The 24,763-nt window shown below is 40.8% G+C and overlaps 1 protein-coding gene across 1 annotated transcript in view; it reads left to right on the top strand.

Annotated features, from left to right (window-relative positions):
- Window positions 1-24,763, top strand: part of FRAS1 (Fraser extracellular matrix complex subunit 1) — a 515,723-nt gene that overhangs the window by 384,455 nt on the left and 106,505 nt on the right. The window contains 6 exon segments of the mRNA XM_043971175.1: window positions 4,511-4,543; window positions 11,651-11,782; window positions 15,258-15,383; window positions 17,225-17,472; window positions 21,256-21,404; window positions 23,501-23,663. Coding sequence (XP_043827110.1) covers window positions 4,511-4,543; window positions 11,651-11,782; window positions 15,258-15,383; window positions 17,225-17,472; window positions 21,256-21,404; window positions 23,501-23,663 — 851 coding nt within the window.

The raw sequence follows: 24,763 nt of genomic DNA, 5'->3' as shown, positions 1-24,763 counted from the left end.
TTGAGGTAGTTATGCAATCTGTAACACTTTTTACCACCATGTGTCTGGATCAAAGCCAAATTTAGTATGTGTTCATGACACTCAACTGAGTGAGATAAAAAGATAATTAAGTTCAGTTAAATTAGTCGGTTAGGATAACTGAAAAACTGGCGTCTTTCAGTTATCCTAACCGACTGTTAAAAACTTTCATATTTTACCACAAGTCCAAAATACTAAAAACACAAACTGGATGGAAAGATACAGTAGGCTTGTGTACCATTAATATAATAAACAATATAATGGTTACATCAAGGGAAATGACTCTGGAAGCTTCTCTGTACAACTGGACAGCAGAGGGGCCAAATAAGATCAATAATCATTGGCTCAAACACCGCACAGTGGCAGATGAAGTGCCAGCTTCCTCTCTTTTGCAAGCCTGATCCCATATTTCTTTTTTTTCCTCCTTCCTTGCCCTCTTCTTCCTCTGTAACACTGTAAAAAATTTGACATAGGTTATATATGAGGAGTCATGTACAAAATATTTCCATATTAGTCATGTTGTAAAAGAAGAAAGAGAACAAAAGGGAAAAACAGTGAAAAAAAGAATGCTAATATAGCGTGCTACAGTCTGCATTCAGACTCCATCAGTTCTTCCTGTAGATGTGGATAGAATTTGCCACCATGAGTCTTGGAATTATCTTGGATCATTGTATCTCTAAGAAGAGCTAAGTTCTGGTCCCATCTTTTTTTTTTTTGTGGGGCACTGAGGGTTAAGTGATTTGCCCAGGGTCACAAGCTAGTAAGTGTCAAGTGTCTGAGTCCGGATTTGAACTCAGGTCCTCCTGAATCCAGGGATGGTGCTTTATTCACTGTACCACCTAGCTGCCCCCCCCATCTTTCTTAATAGAAGACATCCTATTTTTTATAAAAAGATGAGAACATCAGTGACCCCCTCCAAATGTAAGCCAGCTGCGTGATTTCATACTTGAGATCAAACATTCTTGGACTGTATCACTCAAAGAATCTATAAACACAAGAAAACAGTACGTTGTTTGAAGAGTAAAAAGAGTATGCCAAAATGTTTCAGGTGTGTAAAGAACAACTCATTATCAATTCCATGATTATTGAACAAGCTACCAGAGAAAGCTAAGTGACATTTATATTGCCTTTGTCAAATGTCACAAAGCCTTTGACTCATTTACACATTCATGGCTTAATCAACTGCTGCAAATATTTAAGATAGATCTGAGCATGGTGGGAACTCTAGCATAGTTGATGTCCACATGTAAAACTGTCCTCAGTTTAAAATACACTACCAACATACAAATGTCCAGAATAATTGATAGAAAGTATGACATCATTCAGAGAGATAGTTGAAGCCCACTATGGTTCTGCTTCATAGCATTAATCCATTAATATCATTCATGAATAGAACTGAATATGGCTTTCAAGCCAAAAAGGAAGTCCTACCAAAACACTAGATTAATCATTTCATGTATGTGAATGACATCGAGTTATATAGCTCAACTGAAAAGCACATTAAACACTTTTTACATCTTGTGGGAACTTCCCCTAATGTTATCAAAATATCATTTAGACTTGATAAGCACATAATTCTTAGTGTTCCCCAAGGAAGAATAGAAATGGAAGGATTTGAGCTTAAATACGAACCAGTGAATTTTGGGGATACTTAAAAATACCCTGGCCCTCCTCAGGCAAGACACACTCAATATAAGAGTATCAAGGATATTCTGCCTGTCATTGTTACTATACTGAGTGGCATGCAGAAGTCAAAGCCTAATGGGATAACGACACTTAGAGGAATTAACACTTACATAAAACCAGTCTTAACATATATTCTTGGCTCAATAATGTGCACAACACTGGAAGCAAAAGGCATTCCAGAACAACCACTCAACCGCTACAATGGCTTTTTTTTTTTTTTTTGGTGAGGCAATTGGGATTAAGTGACTTGCCCAGGGTCACACAGCTAGTAAGTGTCAAGGGTCTGAGGCTGGATTTGAACTCAGGTCCTCCTGAATCCAGGACCGGTGCTCTATCCACTGCGCCACCCAGCTGCCCCAATGGTTTTTTAATTAAATTAAAAAGCAAAAAATGAAAACCCTCATAATAAATATAAATACATTATATATAAGCATATATATTGGACAGGGCCAAAAATATGTGTTTCATTCTTCTTTGAATCCTTCACTTCTTTGTCAGGAGGTAAAACGTGGAAAAGGGTAAAAAGTTTATGGGAAAAATTTTTGTAACAAAAAGACAATTTCACAAAGCAGCTGTAAAGATTAACAACAAGTATACACTGTTGGATTTGTTGACTGTTATTGAAAGTGGTTTGTCTTCACAGAGGGTCTGTGAAATGACAAAGATCCCAAGGTGGAATTAAAAGATACTCAATGGGTGACATCCACATGAGCTCAACTAGCAGTATGTTTATAAAGAAGCAACAAACAAATAATTGAGTCATGCAGATTTATTTGTAGAAATGTAGGGGGTTGTGATAATGATTTAGGACTAAGTCATTGTCACTAGAAATGATGAAAAGATTGTCTTTAAGGATCCTAGTCTTAAATATGAATACTGATGATATAAAGAAGTAGTGGCAAGATTGCAAATATTTAGCATCTATCAAATATTGAGCAAGCCATAACCTGTTGGTGAGAATTATACCATAAAATCTCACACTGGTTTATAAAGTTACACATGACAGATCTCCCTGTTCCACAAATACAAACCCCCATATCCTTGAGAATTCAGCCCACAAACCGAACTGGAATGGAATATCATTACAGAAAGATGTATTGCCATAACTACCCAGGAATAATACTGATCCATAAAAATTTAGGACTGTTTTTAATCTCTGTCACCATAGCAAGTCAATTCAATTCAGTAAATATTTATCAGTCACCTACTAGGTGCCAGGCCCTGTGCTAAATACTAGGGATGCAAAAAGAAATAGAAAGTCCTTGTCCTCAAGGACCTTATAATCTAGTCGGGGTAGATACATAAAGGAAGCTGGGAAGGGGATACTGCAGAGGGGGGATCTTATTCCATGGAGTTCAAACCAAGTAGAGCTTGAGATAGAAAGTGAAGAGTGCGAATATTCATCTCTAAGCTGCACAGAATGAAAGGATTTCAAAACATAGAGGCCCAGAATGGGAGTTCAAAGCCAGGTAGGAACAGGTACAGCCTTTTGTAATATCTTCTACTGGAATTATATGGAGAATGCTTTCCATAACCTGAGTTCAAATTCAGCCTTAGCTACTTTTTACCTGTGTGATCCTGGACAAGTCACTTCATCTCTGTCTGCCTCCCTTTCCTCAACTGTATAATGGAGATCATAATAGCACCTGTCTTCCAGGTTTTTGTGAGATTTAAGTGAAATAATATTTGTAAAGCACCTAGCACAGTGTCTAGCATATAATAGGTGCTTGAGAAATACGTATTCCCTCCCACCCTTTCCCGTAGGTCTACATAGGATGAGGGGTGTATGGGGTTTTCAGAGAGGACTTGCATCTCTGGTAGGAGGGCTTGTCAAGTCTTTTTCAGGACCGCTCATCCACGTTTGGTGTCCACTTCCACCCCACTCTCACCCGTGGCTCCAACAAGCTGTAGCCTTTGCAGTGGCCACACTCTTGTGGACCTTCTCAGCAGACAGACAAACCAGGTTGAGGGTAACTGACAGGCCTCAAACCCGTTACAGAGTGACATCATCAGATGCTTTATTTTTCTGAGACTCAAAGAGGAGGAAAATGAGACATTAGTTCCTAAGATTTCTGTAACACTTTAAAGTTCTCAAGGGGCTTTTGCATATGTATGTTCTCATTTGGGTCTCACTATGTCTGTGGGATAGATCTTATAAGCATTATTAGCCCATGGTAGTTACTGATGGGGAAATTCATGGGGTTGGGGGAAGCCAAGTCACTTACCCATGATCAAATAGCTGTTAAGTATGAGCCCTGGAATTTGAACCTGGGGCTTGCTGACTCAAGTCTAGCACTGCCCATGATTCTAAGCTATATCTTGGAGAAAATAGGAGCCTAGATTATCTTGGGAGTAAATGACATGCGTTAAATCTCCTCTTTCTAATTTAGCGCATAAATCGAATTTTCAGGCATCATTCAATTCTCTAGTGAAACTGCCTCATTGGAATCCCTTGTCTTTGATATATGCTATTCTCCAGCATTCACTGGTTTGTAGGATTTTATGTACTGATAAAATGGAGTCTGAAAGGATGTGCTGTAAATCACTGTAACTGCCATGATGTAAAATTATCTGATTGTGGGATTTTGTTGTTGGTTTTACTTAATATGCAGTGTTAGCATTGAGTTCAGCATGATGTTGGTGAAGGACCTTGTGATTTCCCTTAGGCTAGGACAATTTAGGACAGCCTTCACTTCTCCCCTCCTCTACGCCAGTTTTTTCAATCTATCCCTCCTTAATCCATAATCCCCCCCCACCCCCGTCAGACGTAATGACAACATTTACATGCATATCCTTATTCTTTCAGGTCTTCCAGAATCCGTGAACTTCCGTTTCACAGGTATGACAGCCAAGTCCCCTTTTGTTAGATGATGCCATTTTTGTTGCCCGTTCCTAACCTGCTCCTTCTTTTTCTCCCCTGTTTTACCTAAAACGATTTTCTGGAGCTTAAATAAAGGCCATGTAGCACCTATGTCTTCTGTTCTAAAACTGATGATTTAAATGAATATGCATGGAAGAAAGTAAACCAACAGAAGGACCTATGAGTCTATTTTGTTTATGTCTGTCTTTTGCTGGTTTTCAGCAGCAAAAAAAGCGTATAATAAGCTTGGTCTAACCAATAGTTTATAGTTTTATTCTTTAAAATCCATGAGGCATGCAAAAATTCTCTTTGGCCCAATGGTTTTTGTGTTGGACTCTGCCCTATTTATTGCTATGACCTCTTGCTCTTGCTGACTAAGCCCACCTGATTCTACTTCTCTGTGTCTCAAAGCTAAGACAAAGTGTGTTTCTGCCGCAAACATACTCCCCTCATAGACACAGATTCTCATGATAGCGAAACAAAGTCAACCTAATTTAGGCTGACCATGATGGCTCCATCAGTACAGAATACTGATTTCTATAGCTGAGTAAGCTCTTGCTTATGCAAGTAAAAAACATGCAGTACCACCAAAGTAGTCACTCAAGGAAAAGGCAAGGCCTGATATTGGTGGTGACGTGGGGAGACACATGTGCTTGCTCATTATGGTGGCATTGTAATTGGGTCTGTCTTTCAGGAGAACCGTCTGGCAGTAGGTGGTACAAACTGTCTTACTATTTATTCCTTTGTCTTAAAAGTACAACTTTGGGGAATGTACAACAAGGAATAATCTAAAAAAATAGGGAAAGTAATTTATACAAAGATGTTCATAGTAGCCCAGATGCCCAATAATATGGAAAGGTCTAAGAAAACTATGGTGTATTAAGATAGTGAGCTACAAATGGCTTTTTACCAGTGATCTATATGTGGACGTTATCAATATTTGGAAATGTGCATAAGAAATGTATGTATATATAAGTATATGTGTGTGTATCTGTCCTCTAGACTCATGACTTGATTGTTGTAAGGAACTCCCTCTGTCAATATAGATTAGCACTTGTTGCCTGGGGCATTGAGATATTAAGTGACTTACTTGCCCACTATCATAAAATCAGACGAGGGACTTAAACACGTCAACATAATTCTGTAGCTAGTTCTTTGTCCAATACCCAGCATTCCAGAGAGACCAACAGACAAGGGGAGAGAGAGAAGAGGAGAGAGAGAGGAAAGAGAGAGGAGAGAGAGGAGAGAGAGGGAGAGAGGGGAGAGAGGAGAGAGGAGAGAGGAGAGAGGGGAGAGAGAGAGAGAGAGAGAGAGAGAGAGAGAGAGAGAGAGAGAGAGAGAGAGAGAGAGAGAGAGAGAGAGAGAACCACTTTAGGTGTGGGTTACTATCAATGCAATGCAAAATCATAAGATCAGCAAATGGAATGTTATGTGTGAGGAACAAGAAATCATTCCAGTATCACTGGGAAATAGATGGTATGGAAAGGAATATGCCAAACAGAGGATTTTCTGTTCTGATCCTGGAGAAAATAGGGAGCCATTGAAACTCAGTGACTTGGGGAAGGGGAGGAGGGTGATATAGTCAGATGTGTGCTTTAGGGAGATTACTTTGGCATCTGAGTGGAGGATGAATTGGAATAAGGAGAGGCAAGGAGACCAAAAAGGCTTTTGTCATAGTCCAGGAAAGAGGCGATGAGGGTCTGTAGTGTCTGTGTGAACAGAGAGAAGGTGGTACATTTGAGTATTAGGATGGTAGAAATGACACAATTTGGCAACAGATCAGATAGGTGATGTGTATGCAGAATCAAAGATGACATTGGATTTCAAACCTGCCTAACTGCAAAGTTGTTGGTGCCTTCAACAGGAACAAGATAGTTGGGCAAAGGGGAGAGTTTGGGGGCAAAGGTGGGTTCAGTTTTGGACATGTTGAGTTTGAGATCCTATGGGATATCCAATTGGAGATTTCCAAGTTAATGCTGCAGAGCCAGAGGTCAAAAGAGAGACTAGGGAAGGATAGATGGATCTGGGAATATCTGCATGGAGATGATAATTGAACTTGTGGGAGATGTTGAGATCACCAAGTGAAATAGTTCAGAGGGAGAAGAGAAAAAGTCCAGGACAGAGCGTTGGGGGACACCTGTGATTGGTGGATAAAGATTCAGAAAAGGAGCCTGAGGAGAAGAGCCAGGATAGCAGTGTCATGAGAACCTAGATATTAGTTAAAGTATCCAGGAGGAGATGATCATCAATAGTGTCCGATGACGCAGAAGAGTCAAGAAGGATGATCATTGAGAAAACGTTTGCATTAACAGAGGAAGAGAATTAGGGGTGATTTCAATAAGAACTTCCATTTCCCCTATAAAATCACTTAAATTCTTTTTTAAAGTGGTGCTCAAATCATGGAGAGGTTACACTTCAGAGCAGGGCTTCTTAAACTTTTTTCCACTCATCACCCCTTATCATCTGAGAAATGTTTACACCCCCCCCCCCCGGTATATAGGTATACATAACTTTTGGGGGGGGGCAGGGCAATGAAGGTTAAGTGCCTTGCCCAGGGTCATGCAGCTAGTAAGGGTCAAGTGTCTGAGGCCAGATATGAACTCAGGTCCTCTTGAATCCAGGGCCAGTGCTTCATCCACTGTACCACCTAGCTGCACCCATAACCTTTTCCTGTTACTAAATTTTTCATGACCCCCACATTCAGTTATGTGACACCACGTGGGGTCACAACTCACAGTTTAAGAAGCTTTGCTTTAGAGCAATGGTTTAGGGTCTTCACAGGTGACAGTGTTCATATAAATAAAGCCACATAATGAAAGGTTGCTGGGGAGAGAAGAAAACATAAGAACTTGACATTTGGAGTGCTCAGTGTCATGTCCCTTTGGATGAACAAGTCTTTAGATCTTCTTGAGATAGTAAGCAGCATTGGAACACCACCCAGGTCTTCTCTCTATCCTGACCCCATTAGAGATGCCGGGCCTCCCCGCTTTTCCTAAAAAGAGTTACAGCACGTGGTAGCCATTTAGGAATAGTCCAAACTAACCCCATCATTAGGAACTGTATAAATTGTAGCAAAAGAGGGGTTAATTTCTGAAGACACAATAAGGTAAGGAACAGTTAGGTGGCGCAGTGGATAAAGCACCAGCCCTGGATTCAGGAGGACCTGAGTTCAAATCCGGCCTCAGACACTTAACACTTACTAGCTATGTGACCCTGGGCAAGTCACTTAACCCCAATTGCCTCACAAAAAAAAAAGACACAATAAGGTAAAGATGAAGAAAAAGATTTTAAAGAGAGATGATTGATCTCAAAATTCATAAATCATTTTTTCTCTTCTACTTGTCACCTTCTCCCTCTCCTTCCAGTCTAGCAAGGTCTCCAGGATTACCATAAGGTCTAAAGAAATATGGCAGAAGGTGTTGACTCCTAACAAGTGGTAGCAGAGAGAGATGAGCTGCAAGGGTGTGGAATTGAATCTTAGGAAGAGAAAGGATCCTGTGCCTAGCAGGTCCTGGCAACTCAATTTAAGTTCCCATTATAGTAAAAAGCCATAGATTAGCAAGAAGTTGGGTCAGAATGAAGACTGCTGCCAAGGTCAACACAAGGATGAGTTTGCTTACTCTGGGCCAGGGCAAAAATAAGCTCCAGTGATAACCCTGGGTTTCTAGTAGCAACTCAGTACTAGGACCTGTGGCAATTAAAAAGGTTCAAGGGGGCAGCTAAGTGCCACAGTGAATAGAGCACTGGCCCTGAAGTCAGGAGGGCCCGAGTTCAAATCCGGCCTCAGACACTTGATACATACTAGCTGTGTGACCCTGGGCAAGTCACTTAACCCCAATTGCCTTACCAAAAAAAAAGGCTCAAGAGGCATGATTTCTAAGTAATTTAATCAGTTGATTAATGATGCAAGCATTTTTTTTGGGGGTGAGGCAATTGAGGTTAAGTGACTTGCCCAGGGTCACACAGCTAGTAAGTGTTAAGTGTCTGAGGCTGGATTTGAACTCAGGTCCTCCTGAATCCAGGGCCGGTGCTCTATCCACTGTGCCACCTAGCTGCCCTGATGCAAGCATTTTAATAAAAGGATGATCATTTGGCCATTTTTCTCTTAGACCAATGACAATCATTCCAGCCAGGTCATGGCTTATGTGTATTTTTGGAAGCGGAATTTTCAAAAGTATGGCATTCCACCTAATTAGCTAACAATTAATGAGAGGTGGACTTTACAAAAAGAAGTGGGTTACTCCAACGAGAGGCTTGAGAGTGATAGCATGTCATCCTTGGATAGGGATACTATCTCTATATTCAGACCACCCCAGTGTTGGGCAATTTAGACAAAATGATCTGTCTCTACCCATGGAATGGAATGCACAGATTCCTTGTAAGGTTGGGTGGGTTCTGCTAGAGGAGAAGGTTAGCTCAACCTTCAGAGACTGAGGTCTCAAAATGAGGATAGAGAAAAGGGGAAACTCTGAAACTCCCCAAATCATTGGTTATTAATGATTATTTCTCTTAGACCATAGTATGTTTGTTACCTTTCTATTCAATACATTTGGAGATCACCCATTGTAATGTTATCTTTACTGAAGATGAGTGACATCTAACTTTGTTCTGATATGAGTCAGTGTCCATGGTTTGCTTGGATCATTACTCTGTTGGTGTTCTGGCATCCTTGGTAACATAAACCTAGCAGTAATTTTATTTTGAGTAGACTTCGAGAACTCAAGGAAATGAAATCATTGATTGAAGAAATGTAGCTCACATAGCCTAATTCATAGAATCAGGAAAATTTAGAACTGGAAGGAGCCTTAAGGATCATCAAGTTCAATGTCATTTATTGATGAGAAAGCTGGAGCTGACATTGTGACATGACCAAGGGTTTTGTTGTTCAGTTGTTTTCAGTTGTGTCAGACTCTTGATGACCCCATTTAGGGTTTTCTTGGCAAAGATACTGGAGTGGTTGGCCATTTCCTTCTCCAGTTCATTTTACAGATGAGGAAACGGAGACAAACAGGGTTAAGTGACTTGCCCAGGGTCATGCAGCTAGTGAGTATCTGAGACTGGATTTGAACTCAGGAAAATGAGTCTTGCTGCCTCTAGACTGGGCAGTTTATCTTCACTGTGCCACCTAGCCGCCCCGTTTGTTGCTTAGGGAAAAAACAAAACCAAACCAAAAATCTAGCTTTCTATGAACAGAAACCCACTCACCTATTTCTCATGACTAATATTTCTTTATCAGCATATGACATTTCAAATGCTTAACAGTAGTTTTCTCCAGTCCTAATGGAGCAAATGGTCTTATTTCCATATACCAGTGGGGACTGTCTAAGTCTTCTCATCCTGTGGGATGTTTAGCACTGTTCTCCCATGCATCTGCCATTGGAGCTCTGTCCAGGGTGCTGGATGCCCTTTTCAAGACTTGTTCCAGGTCTTTTTACCCATATGTGGGTGCCATTGTGACATTTGGACTGTTCATCTTTTATCTGCTTTAACTCTTTCTATATGATCTCCCCACCTCCTTTTCTCTTCAGCCTTCCCCCTCCCCACACCCCCAATATATCTTTATACCATAATTTGTGTCATGTATATCATAGTGGTAATGGGCTACATGATTAGTAATGCTGGCATATACGTGGTTCTCTGTTGCTTTTTGAGTCACCCACCATTTTGATTCTTCAGAAATTGTTGTATTACATGCCTTTGAGCCACAGAGAATCACTAGGAGAACATCGGTCTTAAAATATGTGTTTTTGTCCAAGGGGGGAGCTTAGATTTGAAAATGTTGATTAAAAAAAGGAAAATGTTGTTCAGTACCCCAAATGCAATCTAACTTCTTCTCAAGTAATTTTAATATTCTTTAAAAAGTAATTATTTCAGGATGTATAAAACCTTCTTCTTAGAAAAAACTTACGGAAGGGCAGTGTTGGCACTAGTATATTAAATTTATTTATATATGTATATATGTATATGTGTATATATGTATATGCTCATATGTGCACATTTGGAACAAGCTATATATATTACATACTGCTCATATACAGTCCTCTTTTATTGCCTCCTTTGTATAGGAAAGTATTCATGTTTATTGATAATTTTCTAGTTCATCCCAGCTAGGTAGTGCAGTTGATAGAGTATTGGTGCTAGACTCAGGAAGACTTGAGTTCAAATCTAGCCTCAGACACATAGCAGCTCTGTGACCCTGGGCAAGTCACTTATCCTCTACCTTCCCCAGTTTCTGCATTTGTAATATGGGAGTCATAATAACACCTACTCCCCCAACCCAGATTGTTGCGAGGATCAAATGAAATAATATTTGTTCCTGACCCATAGCAAGTGCTTAATAAATGCCTGTTTTCTTCTTTCCTTAAAGGCAAGTCCATGCTTTTTGATGAGCAGGATAAAGAAAGTGCTAGCAAGAACTCTTTTTTTTCTTACAGGAGATCAATACTTACTTGCTTTTCAGGATATCCAGGAAAAGTAATTATTATCCATTATGTAGCATATAGAGCATGATAAATAAATGAAAATTGCATCATCCCTGTTTTCTTGCCTTCAAAATGATTCATTTGTGTACACTCCACCACAACCTTTGTTGTAAATGTTGAATTTTTGTTGTTGGAACAACGCTTCCCTTCATTATGGAAACACCTGCGTCATTTCAAAAGAAGACTATATGAATGAAAACTCATCTCTAGAGATCCAGAGGAATGAGCCAATCCAAAAGAATTCCATGAATAAGTAAATAAATGCCTTTTCTCACCTCCTCAGTGAGAGAATACTTTATGTGGATATTTTTTCATAAACATTTATCAGAATAACCTCGTTATAGAACTACCAGGCTGGTCTGATTGTGTCATTATGATCTTTTCAGCTATTTCTTCCCCAATTAAAAAAAAAAAACCCAACAACTTTGCTGGCTTGGTTCAGACTATGGTATTCTTTGTTTGCCTTCTATCCTGATTTGTTAGGTTCTCTCTTCAAAGTGCTGAAGCAATCTCAAAAAGATATGGGCTACATACACACAGAAACAACCTGTGTGCCATCAGGCTACAAGGTGATTTATTTACATGGGCTTTTCATCCCTTCCAGTTTCAAATGGAGAGCACACAACGGAAGAAATGATGTTTACCATCCACTTACTTCCCATTCATCAGCAACTCCCGCTGTTCCAGATCACAGTTCCATTTCTGGAGGTCAGCCGAGGAGGCCAAGCTAATGTGGGTAAGGAAGATCAATCGGGTTGTGGAGAGAAGCGGTTGTTGAAATGCAGCTCTATTAAGACACCGATCCCTCTGAATGTATTGAGTCTGTCCCAACTGGCACCAGCAGGCTATAACTATCTCCTTTCAGAAGATACAGGCACTGGTTTGTTCTCACCTTTGACCCTCCACTTTCCCATATACATATAAATGGGATGGAAATAGACCCTTCCGAGGACAGCTCTCACTGATGTAAGGCAGTATAGAATGTAGTTCCACGTTTCCACTTATTTGATTTATTACCTTCTCTAAAGTCAAAGAGAGCAGAGAGGAGAGAAAATTTCATGATGAAATATTCTTTTTTTCTCTTCAGCAAAGTAAAAAAAGTATAGATGGAAGAGAAATAGAGTAACTTAGGAGGGTATGAAGTGTCTAGGGGACCAGAGCCACCATCAGATTCACATTTGATCATGCATTTTCATTAGGAGTTTGTGTATTTTCTTTGATGGGAATGCATTTTGGTAATAAAGCAATGAGCGCCATGAGCCAGGAAATGTGTCTCAGCAGCCATCTTTTTTGGAATATGTAGCAATAGCCCTCAATATATCAACCCTTGACTTGGAAAGAGTTTATGACCATCATTGGCTGCCAAAATGCTACCATGCACACTCACAGAGACCTCACTACATTTCCGAGGGAGTTAAGATGAAAAAAAAGAAGTGAAGCTAGTTGGGAACCTGTGGACTAAAGAGATAGAGAAAGAAAGAAAAAATGGACAACGGAAAAATTTAAAGGGGAGCTGATTCCAAAAGAGGATTCCTATACAGAATGGGCCACCTGCATGTTGACTTCCCACCTCAAAATATCTTCCTCCATATTGCTCAGAACTCAGAATTCTTTAATTTTACTTTATTAAAAGTCTATGGGGTGGGGCAGCTAGATGGTGCAGTGGATAGAGTACCAGCCCTGGAGTCAGGAGTACCTGAGTTCAAATCCGGCCTCAGACACTTAACACTTACTAGCTGTGTGACCCTGGGCAAGTCACATAACCCCAATTGCCTCACTAAAAAAAAAAAGTCTATGGGGGGCAGCTAGGTGGCACAGTGGATAGAGCACCGGCCCTGGAGTCAGGAGTACCTGAGTTCAAATCCGGCCTTAGACACTTAACACTTACTAGCTGTGTGACCCTGGGCAAGTCACTTAACTCCAATTGCCTCACTAAAAAAAAATTTAAAAATTAAAAAAAAATAAAGTCTATGGGGGCAGCTAGGTGGTTCAGTGGATAGAGTACTGGTCCTGGATTCAGGAGGACCTGAGTTCAAATGCGGCCTCAGGCACTTAACAGTTACTAGCTCTGTGACCCTGGGCAAGTCACTTAACCCCAACTGCCTCACCAAAAAAAAAGTCTATGAACTTCCACCAGTTAGTTAAGATGTATCTTTTTTTAAAAATTCAGTCACCACTTGAAAGTTTAGGGATTAAATTATACCAGTTAATTAAAGAACTAATTAGTAAATTGATGCAATAAGGTTTTTTCTTCCTAATTGATGTAGACTAATTGCCCTCTGAGGTAGAGGTATAATTTTGAAGCATGTGATCTTAGTTGGTGTAAGGTAAGGCTAAGTTTATGTAGCTAGGTGGAGCAGTGGATAGAGCAGGGTAGACCTGCAGTCAGTAAGAACCGAGTTCAAATATGACCTTTGTTACTTACTACCTGTGTGACCTTTGATAAGTCCTGTCATCTTTGTCTGCTTTTATTTCATTTGTAAAATGGAGTTAATAATAACATCCAGGGATGTTGTGAGGATACAGTGAGATAATGCATGTAAAGTGCTTTGCAAACCTTAAAGTAATATGTAAATACCAGCTATTATTTTCATAGTTTGGTTTGTAGAGAACACCACAGAGAGGGACTCAAGAAACTGGATGAAAACTCTTCTTCTCTTACCTTCTTTCCATCCCTTCCTTCCTGTCCTGTCTTTTCCCCTCCCTTCCTGCCTCCTCTTTTTCCTCTGTTCCCTTCTTCTCTGTGTCCCTTCCTTCCTTCTCCCTGTCAGCATCTTGTGACCTCCTGTTTCCATGACCCTGCACTCAGAGTGAAATTGCTTTAGTCATACATAGTTCAGCTACATTGCGGCCTCAGTGGGTTTTCAAGACAAGATGGGGAGCTTAATCCACACATATTATTTCCATAGAAGAATGTATTTTGAATTCCCAATAACTGGCTTGCAATTGAATTTTTGGTATTTAGCTTGTTGGCCAAGTTGAAGGCTGCCTATAAGATCCAGGGATCCCAGGTTTAGAAATAGAAGGTGAGGAATTGAGGCCAAAAGATGTTATGACCTCCCTTATGTTCATATAAAGCCACATAGCTGCTAACTATCTGAAACGGGATTTGAGTGCAGGTCATCCTGACTCCGAGTTTGGGCCACAAAATTCCAAACTGTAAGAAAAATCATTGAAAGAGAGTTCGGAGCACAGTCATTTTATTAGAGATACTGGCGATTCCTAATCAATCGAGTCCAAGACCTTTCTCACAGTTAAGGACCCCTCTGCTTGAGGAAAAATTGCTTTCATAGCCATTACAGGAGTCCCCAAAAAAGAATGAGGTAGCATAATGCTATGATTGGTCAATTCCAGAAGTAGGGAAATGTTATAGTTGGCTCAGGGCAATATCCACCAATCATAACCACTTTGTCAACAGGCTTTTCACAGGTCATTAGTTATAGGTCATCAGCTAAAGGCTGTGAACTACTAGGCATCTCAGCAGGGGATTTCCAAAGGTCATAAGATCCTGTTAACAACATTTTAGAGTCTTTCACAGGTCATATGACCCTGTCATCAAGGTTTTTGGCCTTGTTGAGGCCTTCAAACACTAGTCTTTGGCCAATGGTATCATAGGGTCCAAGGAGGTTGTAGATCTGAAGCAAAGGTCACTAGAAAGTGAGTGGAAATGATTCCTGAGGGCAGAGAAGCGAACGATCCTTATCACAAGTATGCTTGTGGTGGGGGTGGGGGTGGTAGTGTAGCAGTTTCATTCTTATGACAGACCTAGCTAACAGTATGACTCTCTCTGATAAATCAAATGTAATTAATAAAATCATCAATACATGGTAGATTAATTGATCGTTATTCTCTTCCTAACAGCATTATCCAACATAATAACTTTACTCGTAATTCTATTCTGCTTAATTTGCTAAGACAGTCATCAATACCCATCCAACCACAGTAAGCTGAATAAATTTTGATTAAGTTGGGTAGGGGTATCAAAATGATCATCACCCAAGTTCAGCATTCTATCTGTGACGCCATTTTATTTATTTATTTATTCAGGGTGGATAGGAATTGAATCTGACACAGACCAGAGAACTCACAGTCCCTCTCCTGCCCAACATGGGAATTTTGGTCCCTGGTTCTTTGTGGGTTATTTACAGAAGACCCTTTACATGTTAGAAATTCTGAGAAAATATCATATCATCCTATCCCACTCTCTACAGGGATTCAGCTGGCAATGAGTGATGACACCATGACTCCTGAAGACCTTTCCTTTGAGCTGGTGAAGCCGCCCCTGCATGGAGCACTCTTCAAGAACACAGCTGAATTCCAAGGACAGATGAACACAGGTAGGAGGGAGGTCTCTTCTCCTCATGGCCTGCTGGGTGGACACTCTGGCAGGGTGATCATGAATCCAGTCTTGTATGTTTCCAAGGCACAGAGAGATAATTAATGAGATCCAGTGTGAGAGCTGTTTGGAGGTACTTGGAAAACAGGAGCTATCTGAAGGCCAATCTTGCCATGTTTAGCAGGCTTGGATTTGTGTTAATTCCCTTTCCATCCACAAAAATGTTATTAAGACATTTCCCTAACTTGTGTGAAACTGGCTTATTTTAAATGTATGTGTGGGGCAGCTAGATGGCACAGTGGATAGAACACCAGCCTTGGATTCAGGAGGACCTGAGTTCAAATCCAGACTCAAACACTTAATACTTACTAGCTGTGTGACCCTGGGCAAGTCACTTAACCCCAATTGCCTCACCCCCCCCAAATATATATGTGTGTATATATGTGTGTATGTGTATGTATGTATGCATGCACGCATATATATATATATATATATATGTACTTTTTGTGGAGTTTTGTGGGTTTTTGTATTTTTTTTTTAGAATTTTTGTTTTTGTTGTTAGAAAACCTTGTTTTTAGAATTACCTGGTCTGGGGGCAGGTAGGTGGGGCAGTGGATAAAGCACTTGAATTACCTTGGTTGAGGTATCATCTAGTGTTTTCCTATGACTGTCCCTCTACCCTTGAAGAGAACATGGGTAGAGAGCCTCCCATGATCCCAGCAGGCTTTTGAGAATCTGAGGAAACTTTGGTCCTTTTGGACTATGCTGAGAAGTTGGGCTGCAGAAACAGAATTCAGGGAGCTACCTCACCTCTGACCCTGCTTTTCTCAACTGTCCTCAAGGAGAAAAAAAAAACACCTGAATGAGTTCCTTGTAGCCTGCAGTGCCAACTGGCATCATTGTAGAATGTCTAGAGTTGAGAGGGATTTCAGAGTGTCTCTAATCCAGTCCCCCCCTTTTTATCAATGAGGAAATTGAGGATCACAGAACTTAAGTCATGTGCCCAAGGTCACCCAGCTGGTTAGCTTCAGAGGCAGGATTCAAATCCAGGTCCTCTATCTCCATATACTGAGCTTTCTCCACACCACCACACAGAAAATGAGCACTCAAACTCATGAACCCAGAGAGGGATGAATTGTGCTATCTATATCCAGATTCTCTGAGAGTACTGAATATCCTTTGACCAACTGGCACAGTGGACAAACCAAAGTCCTTCTTATAGGAGTCTGGTTGCCCAGAAAAAACATTCAGGCCACTTGGAACAACTCTGATGGTGTCTTGTCGGTTTTCCCAAGTTTTAGATCTTTTATTTTTAAACATTTAGACCCCAAAATAATTTGGCTTCTTTGCTTAGAAAAAAAATGCCTATTTCCAGGTCTCAAATTTTCTCTCATCTTCCTGTAAAAAGGAAGGGAGCAGGGGCAGCTAGGTGGCACAGTAGATAGAGCACCGGCCCTGGATTCAGGAGTACCTGAGTTCAAATCCGGCCTCAGACACTTAACACTTACTAGCTGTGTGACCCTGGGCAAGTCACTTAACCCCAATTGCCTCACTAAAAAAAACCAAAACCAAAACCAAAACCAAACAAAAAAGCCAAAAAGAAAAAAAAAAAGGAAGGGAACAAAGCACTGGCCCTGGATTCAGGAGGACCTGAGTTCAAATCCAGCCTCAAACACTTGACACTTATTAGCTGTGTGACCCTGGGCAAGTCACTTAACCCTCATTGCCCCACAAAAAACAAAACAAACAACAAAAAAAGGAAGGGAACAAGCTCTAGGCTTGTCACATGTTTTGAAATCTTGGTTCTAAAGGTAACCGTTGTCATTTTCTTGTTCTTGGAAGGCGACCCCTTCACCTATGAGGATGTCACTCACAATGCGCTGCAGTATGTTCATGACGGCTCATCAGCCACAGAAGACAGCATGGAGATCTCTGTCACTGATGGTGTGGCCACAGCCACCACACTGGTGAATGTGGAGGTGTCATGGACTGACCGCAGTGGTCCCCGGCTGGCCCCGGGCTCCTCGCTGACCACCAGCGTCCCCAGCAGAAGTTCCATTCCTCTCACTAGATCACATCTGGCTTATGTGGTAAGTTCCTCTTCATCAGTGATCCTAACTCAGATCTCTACTCCTTTCTGCAGTATTTCCTTCAGTCACTCATCAAGCATTTATTAAGCACCTATCATATGCCAAGCACTGTGCTAAATACTAGAGATACAATAAAAGGTCACCTTCTTGTTGGGGAGACAACTCACAAATAAGATCTATACAGAATGCATGGGAGGTAGTCCCAGAGGGAGGTCACTGACTTTAAGGGAGACTGCGAAACTCTTCTAGTAGAAGATGAGATTTGAGCTGAGATGAAGGAAGCCAGGAGATGGTAATGAGGACTGAGAGGACTCCAGGCATGGGGACGGCCAGAGAATCATCATGAAGTCAGGAGATGAGGGGGATCTGGTCTCATTGGATTGTAGAGTATGTGGAAAGGAGTGAGCGGTGAGCAGACTGGAAAGGCAGGAAGGGGCCACCTGAGTCCTTCTCTAGGCTTAGGTTTAAGCCTCAGAAGACTGTTTCTCTTTTGGCCTAGTTACCTTTTTTTGTTTGTTTGTTTTTTTGTTTTTGCAGGGCAATGGGGGTTAAGTGACTTGCCCAGGGTCACACAGCTAGTAAGTGTCAAGTGTCTGAGGCCGGATTTGAACTCAGGTACTCCTGAATTCAGGGCCGGTGCTTTATCCACTGCACAACTTAGCTGCCCCTAGTTACCTTTTTTTAAAATGGGAAATGTCACAACCGTGTCTGGACTATAGACATTGCTCAAATTATCATCGTCAATCAATCAATTAGGCACAAAAATGAATTAAAAATTTTTTTTTGTTTGAGTTCCACTTTCTTTGTATACCTGGGACCAGGAAACAAAATTATTTATATGTAATAATATTAATATATTCTTTTTTTGTGGTACAGTGAAGGTTAAGTGACTTGCCCAACGTCACACAGCTAGTAAGTGTCAAGTGTCTGAGGCTGGATTTGAACTTGGGGTCCTCCTGAATCCAGGGCCAGTGCTTTATCCACTGCACCACTTAGCTGCCCGCATATTATTATATTCTTTCAAGCTATGTTTTACCTGCCAATATATACACATATACACACAGATACACACACTTTGGCTGTGGTGTTCTTAGGGTTTCCAAGGCTAAAGGGCTTTAAAAAATTTGTTTATTATAGGTAAGTAATATGGATTAGAAAAATGAACCTGGCTCAAGACACCTACTTTTGATTTTTCCCTCTCTGACTGACTTAATTAATGTTGCTGAGGGAAGGAAGGAGATATGTTTCTTTAATCCTGTAGCTTTTACAAACATACACACATATGTTAATTAAATACACATGTATATGTATGTTAATAATGTATTAATTTATATATACATGCATCATCTTTTCCTTTAACTAAAATAACCTCTGATTATATGGAAAAATGTGTGTATGTGTGCATATATATATATATGTGTGTGTGTGTGTGTGTGTGTGTGTATGTGTCCTTTAACTAAAATCACACACATACATATATGTGCACACATTTTCCTGTATAATCAAAGGTAGTTTTAGTTAAAGGAAAAGATGTGGTATGATTTCCTAAACGTTAGTTCTTTGAATACTGAGATTTTTTCTTCCCAAATATGAAACCACAATCAATTATGATCTGACACTTTAAAAAATCATCCATATGTTTTAAATAACATTTATAGCTTAACTATAATTTCTAGTTCTGAACAGAAAGAGGGGAAATAAAGTGTTGGTCTGGGAGCAATTTCTTTTGCTCGGTTTTTATCCCCCGATTGTCTTTTTACATTCTGGGAAATCACTCCCCTCTGACACTACTGGGGGGCCTCTCACAGCTCAAAAGGAGCTCTCATTTTCTGTTTTTCTAATTGACAGGTGATTTTGGCCATAAATTCTGGCCTTTTGAATCTTATGAAACTCATGAATCCATAATGACATCTGAATATAGATTTAATCAATAGACCACCAGGGCTCGAAAAGTCACTGTCTCACATCCCAGAACATCTCTCCGGGAGAAGTTCCTGCCCATTAACCACACATCATATCCTGCATATCAAAATGCAGTCCTATTGGGCACTTAACACTGGTTTTAAGAAACTGATTGAATGTGAATTTGCCCAGCAGAGCAGAGAAAATTCAAAAGAACTATTTCAGGCTGGTGGAGGCATAGCATATATTCTGAAGACTTGCTTAGAGTTATTTAATAGGTTTTCTTGATAGCCTCTGAGGAGTCTTGTCTCATGGGAAAGCCTTTCTGGAATTGCTTTGCGGTGGCCTGCAAAGAGAATGCAGCAAGGTGGAGAAAGCCGTCATGTAAGCAGAATGGGCCTGAAATGAAGCAGATGGGTTGGGAACAACTCATGACACGTCAGTAGATTTGCAGGAGCACGGAGGGGTACAAGAGTGGAGGAAGGAGGCAGAAGGTGATGTTAGGATTCAATTCTGTTCAACACAAGCATGTATTAAGTACCTAGAAGCTACTTAAAAGACAACAGAGGAGGATAGAGAGATGAATCGGACATGGTCCCTGTCATCAGTGAGTTTACTCTCTAAGTGGGAACTATACGGGAGCTGGGTGGTGTTGGAAAAGGCCTGACCTCGGCATCAAGAGGCTTGGAGGTAGCAGAATAGAATGGAAAGAATATGAAACTTGTCATTGAGTTTGGAGTCAGGCCACCTTGTCTATCTGATGCTTGAGCGAGTCACAGAATTTCTCTGAGCCTTAATATCTTCATCTCTACAATAAAGGAGTTGGGCTGAATGGCCTCTGAGGACCCCCCCCCCCCCAGCTCATCAAATCTCCTCTTTCTCTTTTCCATCTGCTGGTGACAAGACTTAGAACATGTAACTTCCCTCTCTGGGCCAGAATTTCTCCATTGGTAAAATGAGGTGGCTGAGATCTTTCAAGTCTCTACCACTTCGTGAGGCACATGTATAAATACATATGAACCAAGTGAAGCAATATGTATGATAGATATACAAACAAAATACTCATCATGGTTCAGTGGAGGAAGACCTCTCTGGAAATCAGGAAGGAATTCCTAAGAGGAGGTAACATTTGAACTGCACCTTGAAGGATCAGATTTATTTGGTACGACATGGTAGACACAGGGAGCATGAGCAAAGGTAAAGAACTGGAAAAGTACCCAGGAGTGGGTAGGGATATAGTTTGGCCAAAACCTGAGCCTTGTGAAGAATAGTGATAGTAACTGTTCAAGGCACTGATTCAGTTATGGTCAACAAAGGATCGTATAATAGCCACTACCAAACTTGGAGCTAAATACATAGAATCCAAAAATAGCTCAGACACAGACTCTGTTCTCAGGGAGCTTAAAATAATACAATGTAAATAGTAGTCAGATGGTGAAATCCCCCCTGGCACCATGCAAAGAGTTGACCTGTGTTTCTGGAGATGGATAACTCCAGGCTTCTGTTTTCTACTGGGTAGGAAGCTTGAATAGTAGGTAGGACCTTGCATGGATAATGTCAGAGCCTGGTGCAGCCTTCTGTCTTCCATCTCTTATCCAAATTCCACTTTACTTTGGTTACTTTGACTAAGTCGGCATGGAGGTCCTAGAGTATTTTCAATTAGGTATTCTGGGAAGGACAAATTTGGAACCTATCAACAGCTGAGAATGATTTCTTTTTATACCAAAATAAATGACAACCTTTTAGTGAGTAAAAGGAGAATATATACATACATACATACATATATACATACATGCATATATATGTATAAAAATGATCAAATGTGCCAAGTTTTGCAGAATTATGGATTCATGTGTTATCTTTTTTTTAAAACTCAATTAGGATAATTCTTCCCCTGACTCAAAAATATGGATTCATTTACTTTCTTTACCGATGTATGGGACTCTCACAAGAACATCAGGACTAACGGTGGAAGAGCTTTCAGAGATTTCTAACTTCACAATGGAGGATATCAACAACCAGAAAATCAGGTAACTGTTTTGTTTCCTTGACCAATTTTGCTGCTGCTGATATTTTTTCCTTATTCTTGAAGACTCCATTTTCTTCCTCTTTGTATATTCTGTAACAAATCGAGGCTGTCCTTGGAGTGAGGAGTCTTCCACAGTTATTTCCGCTTCAGGTTTGAGTGTTGCTGGTCACAATTAGCCTTTGGGGAACAGTAATTTTAGTGAAGTGGAAGGAGAAATCTGACTTGGGTCATCTAGTGTAAAGCTTTCATTTTACAGAAGAAACTAAAGGTCTCACATGAGACAAGTATGAATTGCTAAAGCCAGGATTTTAATCCAGCTCCCCTGACTCCAGAGCCAGTTCTCTTTCTGCTAGATAACTGATTTGTCATTCAATCTCTCATTCACTCATTTACATATTCATTCATATTTGAATTGAGTGATGAATTCATTGGCTAATTAATTTCTATCATACAAGGGTACACATGATACAGAAGAAATGGTACCTATTCCTAGGGAGTTTGCCATCTAATGAAGAAGAGGCAGTGTGTGGAGTGGCTAACAGATTGGCTGTAGCGTCAGGAAGTCCTGGGTTCAAGATCTGATTGACGCATACTGTCTGCGTTGACCCTGGGCACATTGCTTCATTTTTCAGTAGCCCCAGCAGCTCTCTAAGACTTTAAGTTGCAGAGAATGCACCAATCTGCACTGAGAGAGGGAACCATTTTTTGGGAAATCCCCTCTGCCAATGAAACCACAAGTTCAGTCCCTCAAAAATAGCATAAAGATATCAGAGATGGGGGAGGGGCACGGAGGAAGAGAGAGAATTTAGAGCTAAAAACTTTTTAAAAAAACTTTAAAAAATTGTTTAAAGATGTAATTGGGGGGACAGCTAGGTGGCGCAGTGGATAAAGCACTGGCCCTGAATTCAGGAGGCCCTGAGTTCAAATACAGCTTCAGATACTTGACATTTACTGGCTGTGTGACCCTGGGCAAGTCACTTAACCCTTATTGCCCCACCCCCAAAAATGTAATTAGGGGAAAATAAAATATTATGTTTTTAAATAGCATAAACAGGCCACAAATTCAAAATAGAGAACACTGAATGAATGAATGTGAGAGCATAAAGCATTTATTAAGCACTTTCTGTATGCAAAGCAGTAGGGATAGAAATAGAAAAGCAAGACCATCTCTACTCTCAAGAACCTTACAGTCTAATGAGGGAAACAACACATAAGGAAGGTTTCAGCTGTAAGTCAAATGAAAGGTCCCATGAGAGCTAGGTGGCTCTTTGGATAGAGAATTGGGCCAGGTGTCAGGGAGACCTGGGTTCAAATGCAGCCACAGACACTTATTAGCTATGTGACCCTGGGCAAACCACTTAACCCTGTTTGCCTCCATTTCCTCACCTGTAAAGTGAACTCTAGAAGGAAATATCTTTCTGCTAGATAAATGATTTGTCATTCAATCTCTCATTCGCTCACATATTCATTCATACTTGAATTGAGGGATGAATTCATTGGCCAAGAGAACCCCAAATGGGGTGATGAAGAGTCAGACATAACTGAAAATGACCGGGCTGAAAATGACCATTCAGCAATATGGTCCTTAGGATGCGTCATCAAAGCAGGGGATAATGCTTTTTCCTTAAGGTCTTTTCCACTATCAAATGATATCAGTTTCTGATCTTGAGCTATTTTGACAGTGCCAAGAACTTTGGTGGCAAGAATGTTGCTTTTTAGATCTTCAGTAGCTACTGCTGTAGCTAACTTTTAGAACAGTTGCCAGGACTCATCTCCATTGAGGTTGCTTCCCAGGATGATGTCAAGGGCTGGATGCATCGCTGCTCCCCACACTCTTGGGCATTGGGTCCTGGGCCGAACCTCTCAGGGGTTAAGGAGAGATCAAGGTGGTGTTGCTCTAATTTATCTAGCATCCGTCAAGGTGCCCTGCTCCTTCAGCTAGTTTCCTTGCCTGTCCTGTGCAGATAATTAAATAACTAGTTGCTTCTTCCTTCAAAGGATACTCTGTGACTGGGGGCATTTTGAAACCTGAGTGTAATTCTTTTGCCTGTCTTTTCCTGTGACTTACTAATTTTATTCTTATTTTGACTTACATAGGTACTCAACTTCATTTGAGACAGACAGTCAACCAGTCACTGATATTTTCCAATTCTCTGTCTCTGATGGTGACAACAACCAGCTGAACAATCAGAAATTCACCGTCATTATCACCCCTGTCCAGAATCCGCCTCCCATTTTCACTTTTGCTGACCTTATCACTGTAAGTAATTTTCAGGACAATGGACAGTGCCATCAGTAGCCCTCAGAATAGACAATGTGTGAATGATTCATTTTCTGGCTGAATAAGCCTTGTTCCCTCTCCTTCCCTGAGCAGTCCTATGTTTCTGACACTGGATTAATGGTAGAAATGACTGTCTATGTCAGGATGGGGTGGCCAGTCTGTTACTCTCTTTTGAGACAAGGTTGACATGCCTTCTTCAGGTACTACCACAGCAGGGGTAGAGAAACTTGGAGAGGCTGAGAGATCTGATCCATCGTATGAAAGCTCAGAAATGTTCTACAAGCTCTCACTCCCTCTGTAGCTGTCTTCTGAACCCCTTGGCCCTTCTTCCTTCCCAGGCAGTCCTCCTGATAGCAGAGTGTGAACCTCTGCCCTAAGGCTTCAGGCTGGTTCTGCAGAGAGGCCAGGAGACCATCACTTGTAACCACCTTGAGGTCAGGGACTGACTTTTGTTTTGGTGCTTGATAAAAATTGCTTGATCACCCAGAATACTAATAGAGAAAAACACATGGCCTTAGGCTATGGAAGAGAGAAGAGAATAAGCATTTATACAGCACCGGCTGTGTGCCAGGTAAGCTGAATTCATACAGCTTGGGACACAAGGAAGGAACTGATTTTGAGAAGTGGCTTGTATTTATTCCTCCCTCTGCCTCGGCTTTAAGGCCTGATGGAGTCAATCCTTTCTTCCTTTTGACCCTGACATTTTAAAAAGCACAGAATTTTTATACTGAAAGCAGTAAAGATAGAAACCTGAGCCCTTCTCTCCCAGTCCCTAGGAAACAAGGCCAGATGGTCACTTTTCAGATGGGATGCAGGTTTTTTGTTGTTCTTTTTTTTTTTAATAGGATGGTTGCAGAAAGATGGATGCAAGGACTGGAAATCCTGATGGCTTTAGAATTAGCTTCATTTTGTAGTGTGACCTGGGTTTGAAGAGAGGTACTGACTGCATCACGTGTCATCTTTTTAACTGTGGCTTGGAAAAAACTTTGATGCATTCACAGTTTGCAGCCTCCTCTAGCCTGCAGTGGGTCTAATTCAGTTTTCACTGCAAGGTCACCCCAGGTGGCACATTTTTTTCC

Source organism: Dromiciops gliroides, chromosome 6, assembly GCF_019393635.1.
Source record: "Dromiciops gliroides isolate mDroGli1 chromosome 6, mDroGli1.pri, whole genome shotgun sequence".
NCBI classification, from domain to species: Eukaryota; Metazoa; Chordata; class Mammalia; order Microbiotheria; family Microbiotheriidae; genus Dromiciops; species Dromiciops gliroides.
This window is presented reverse-complemented; position numbering and strand designations above follow the sequence as displayed.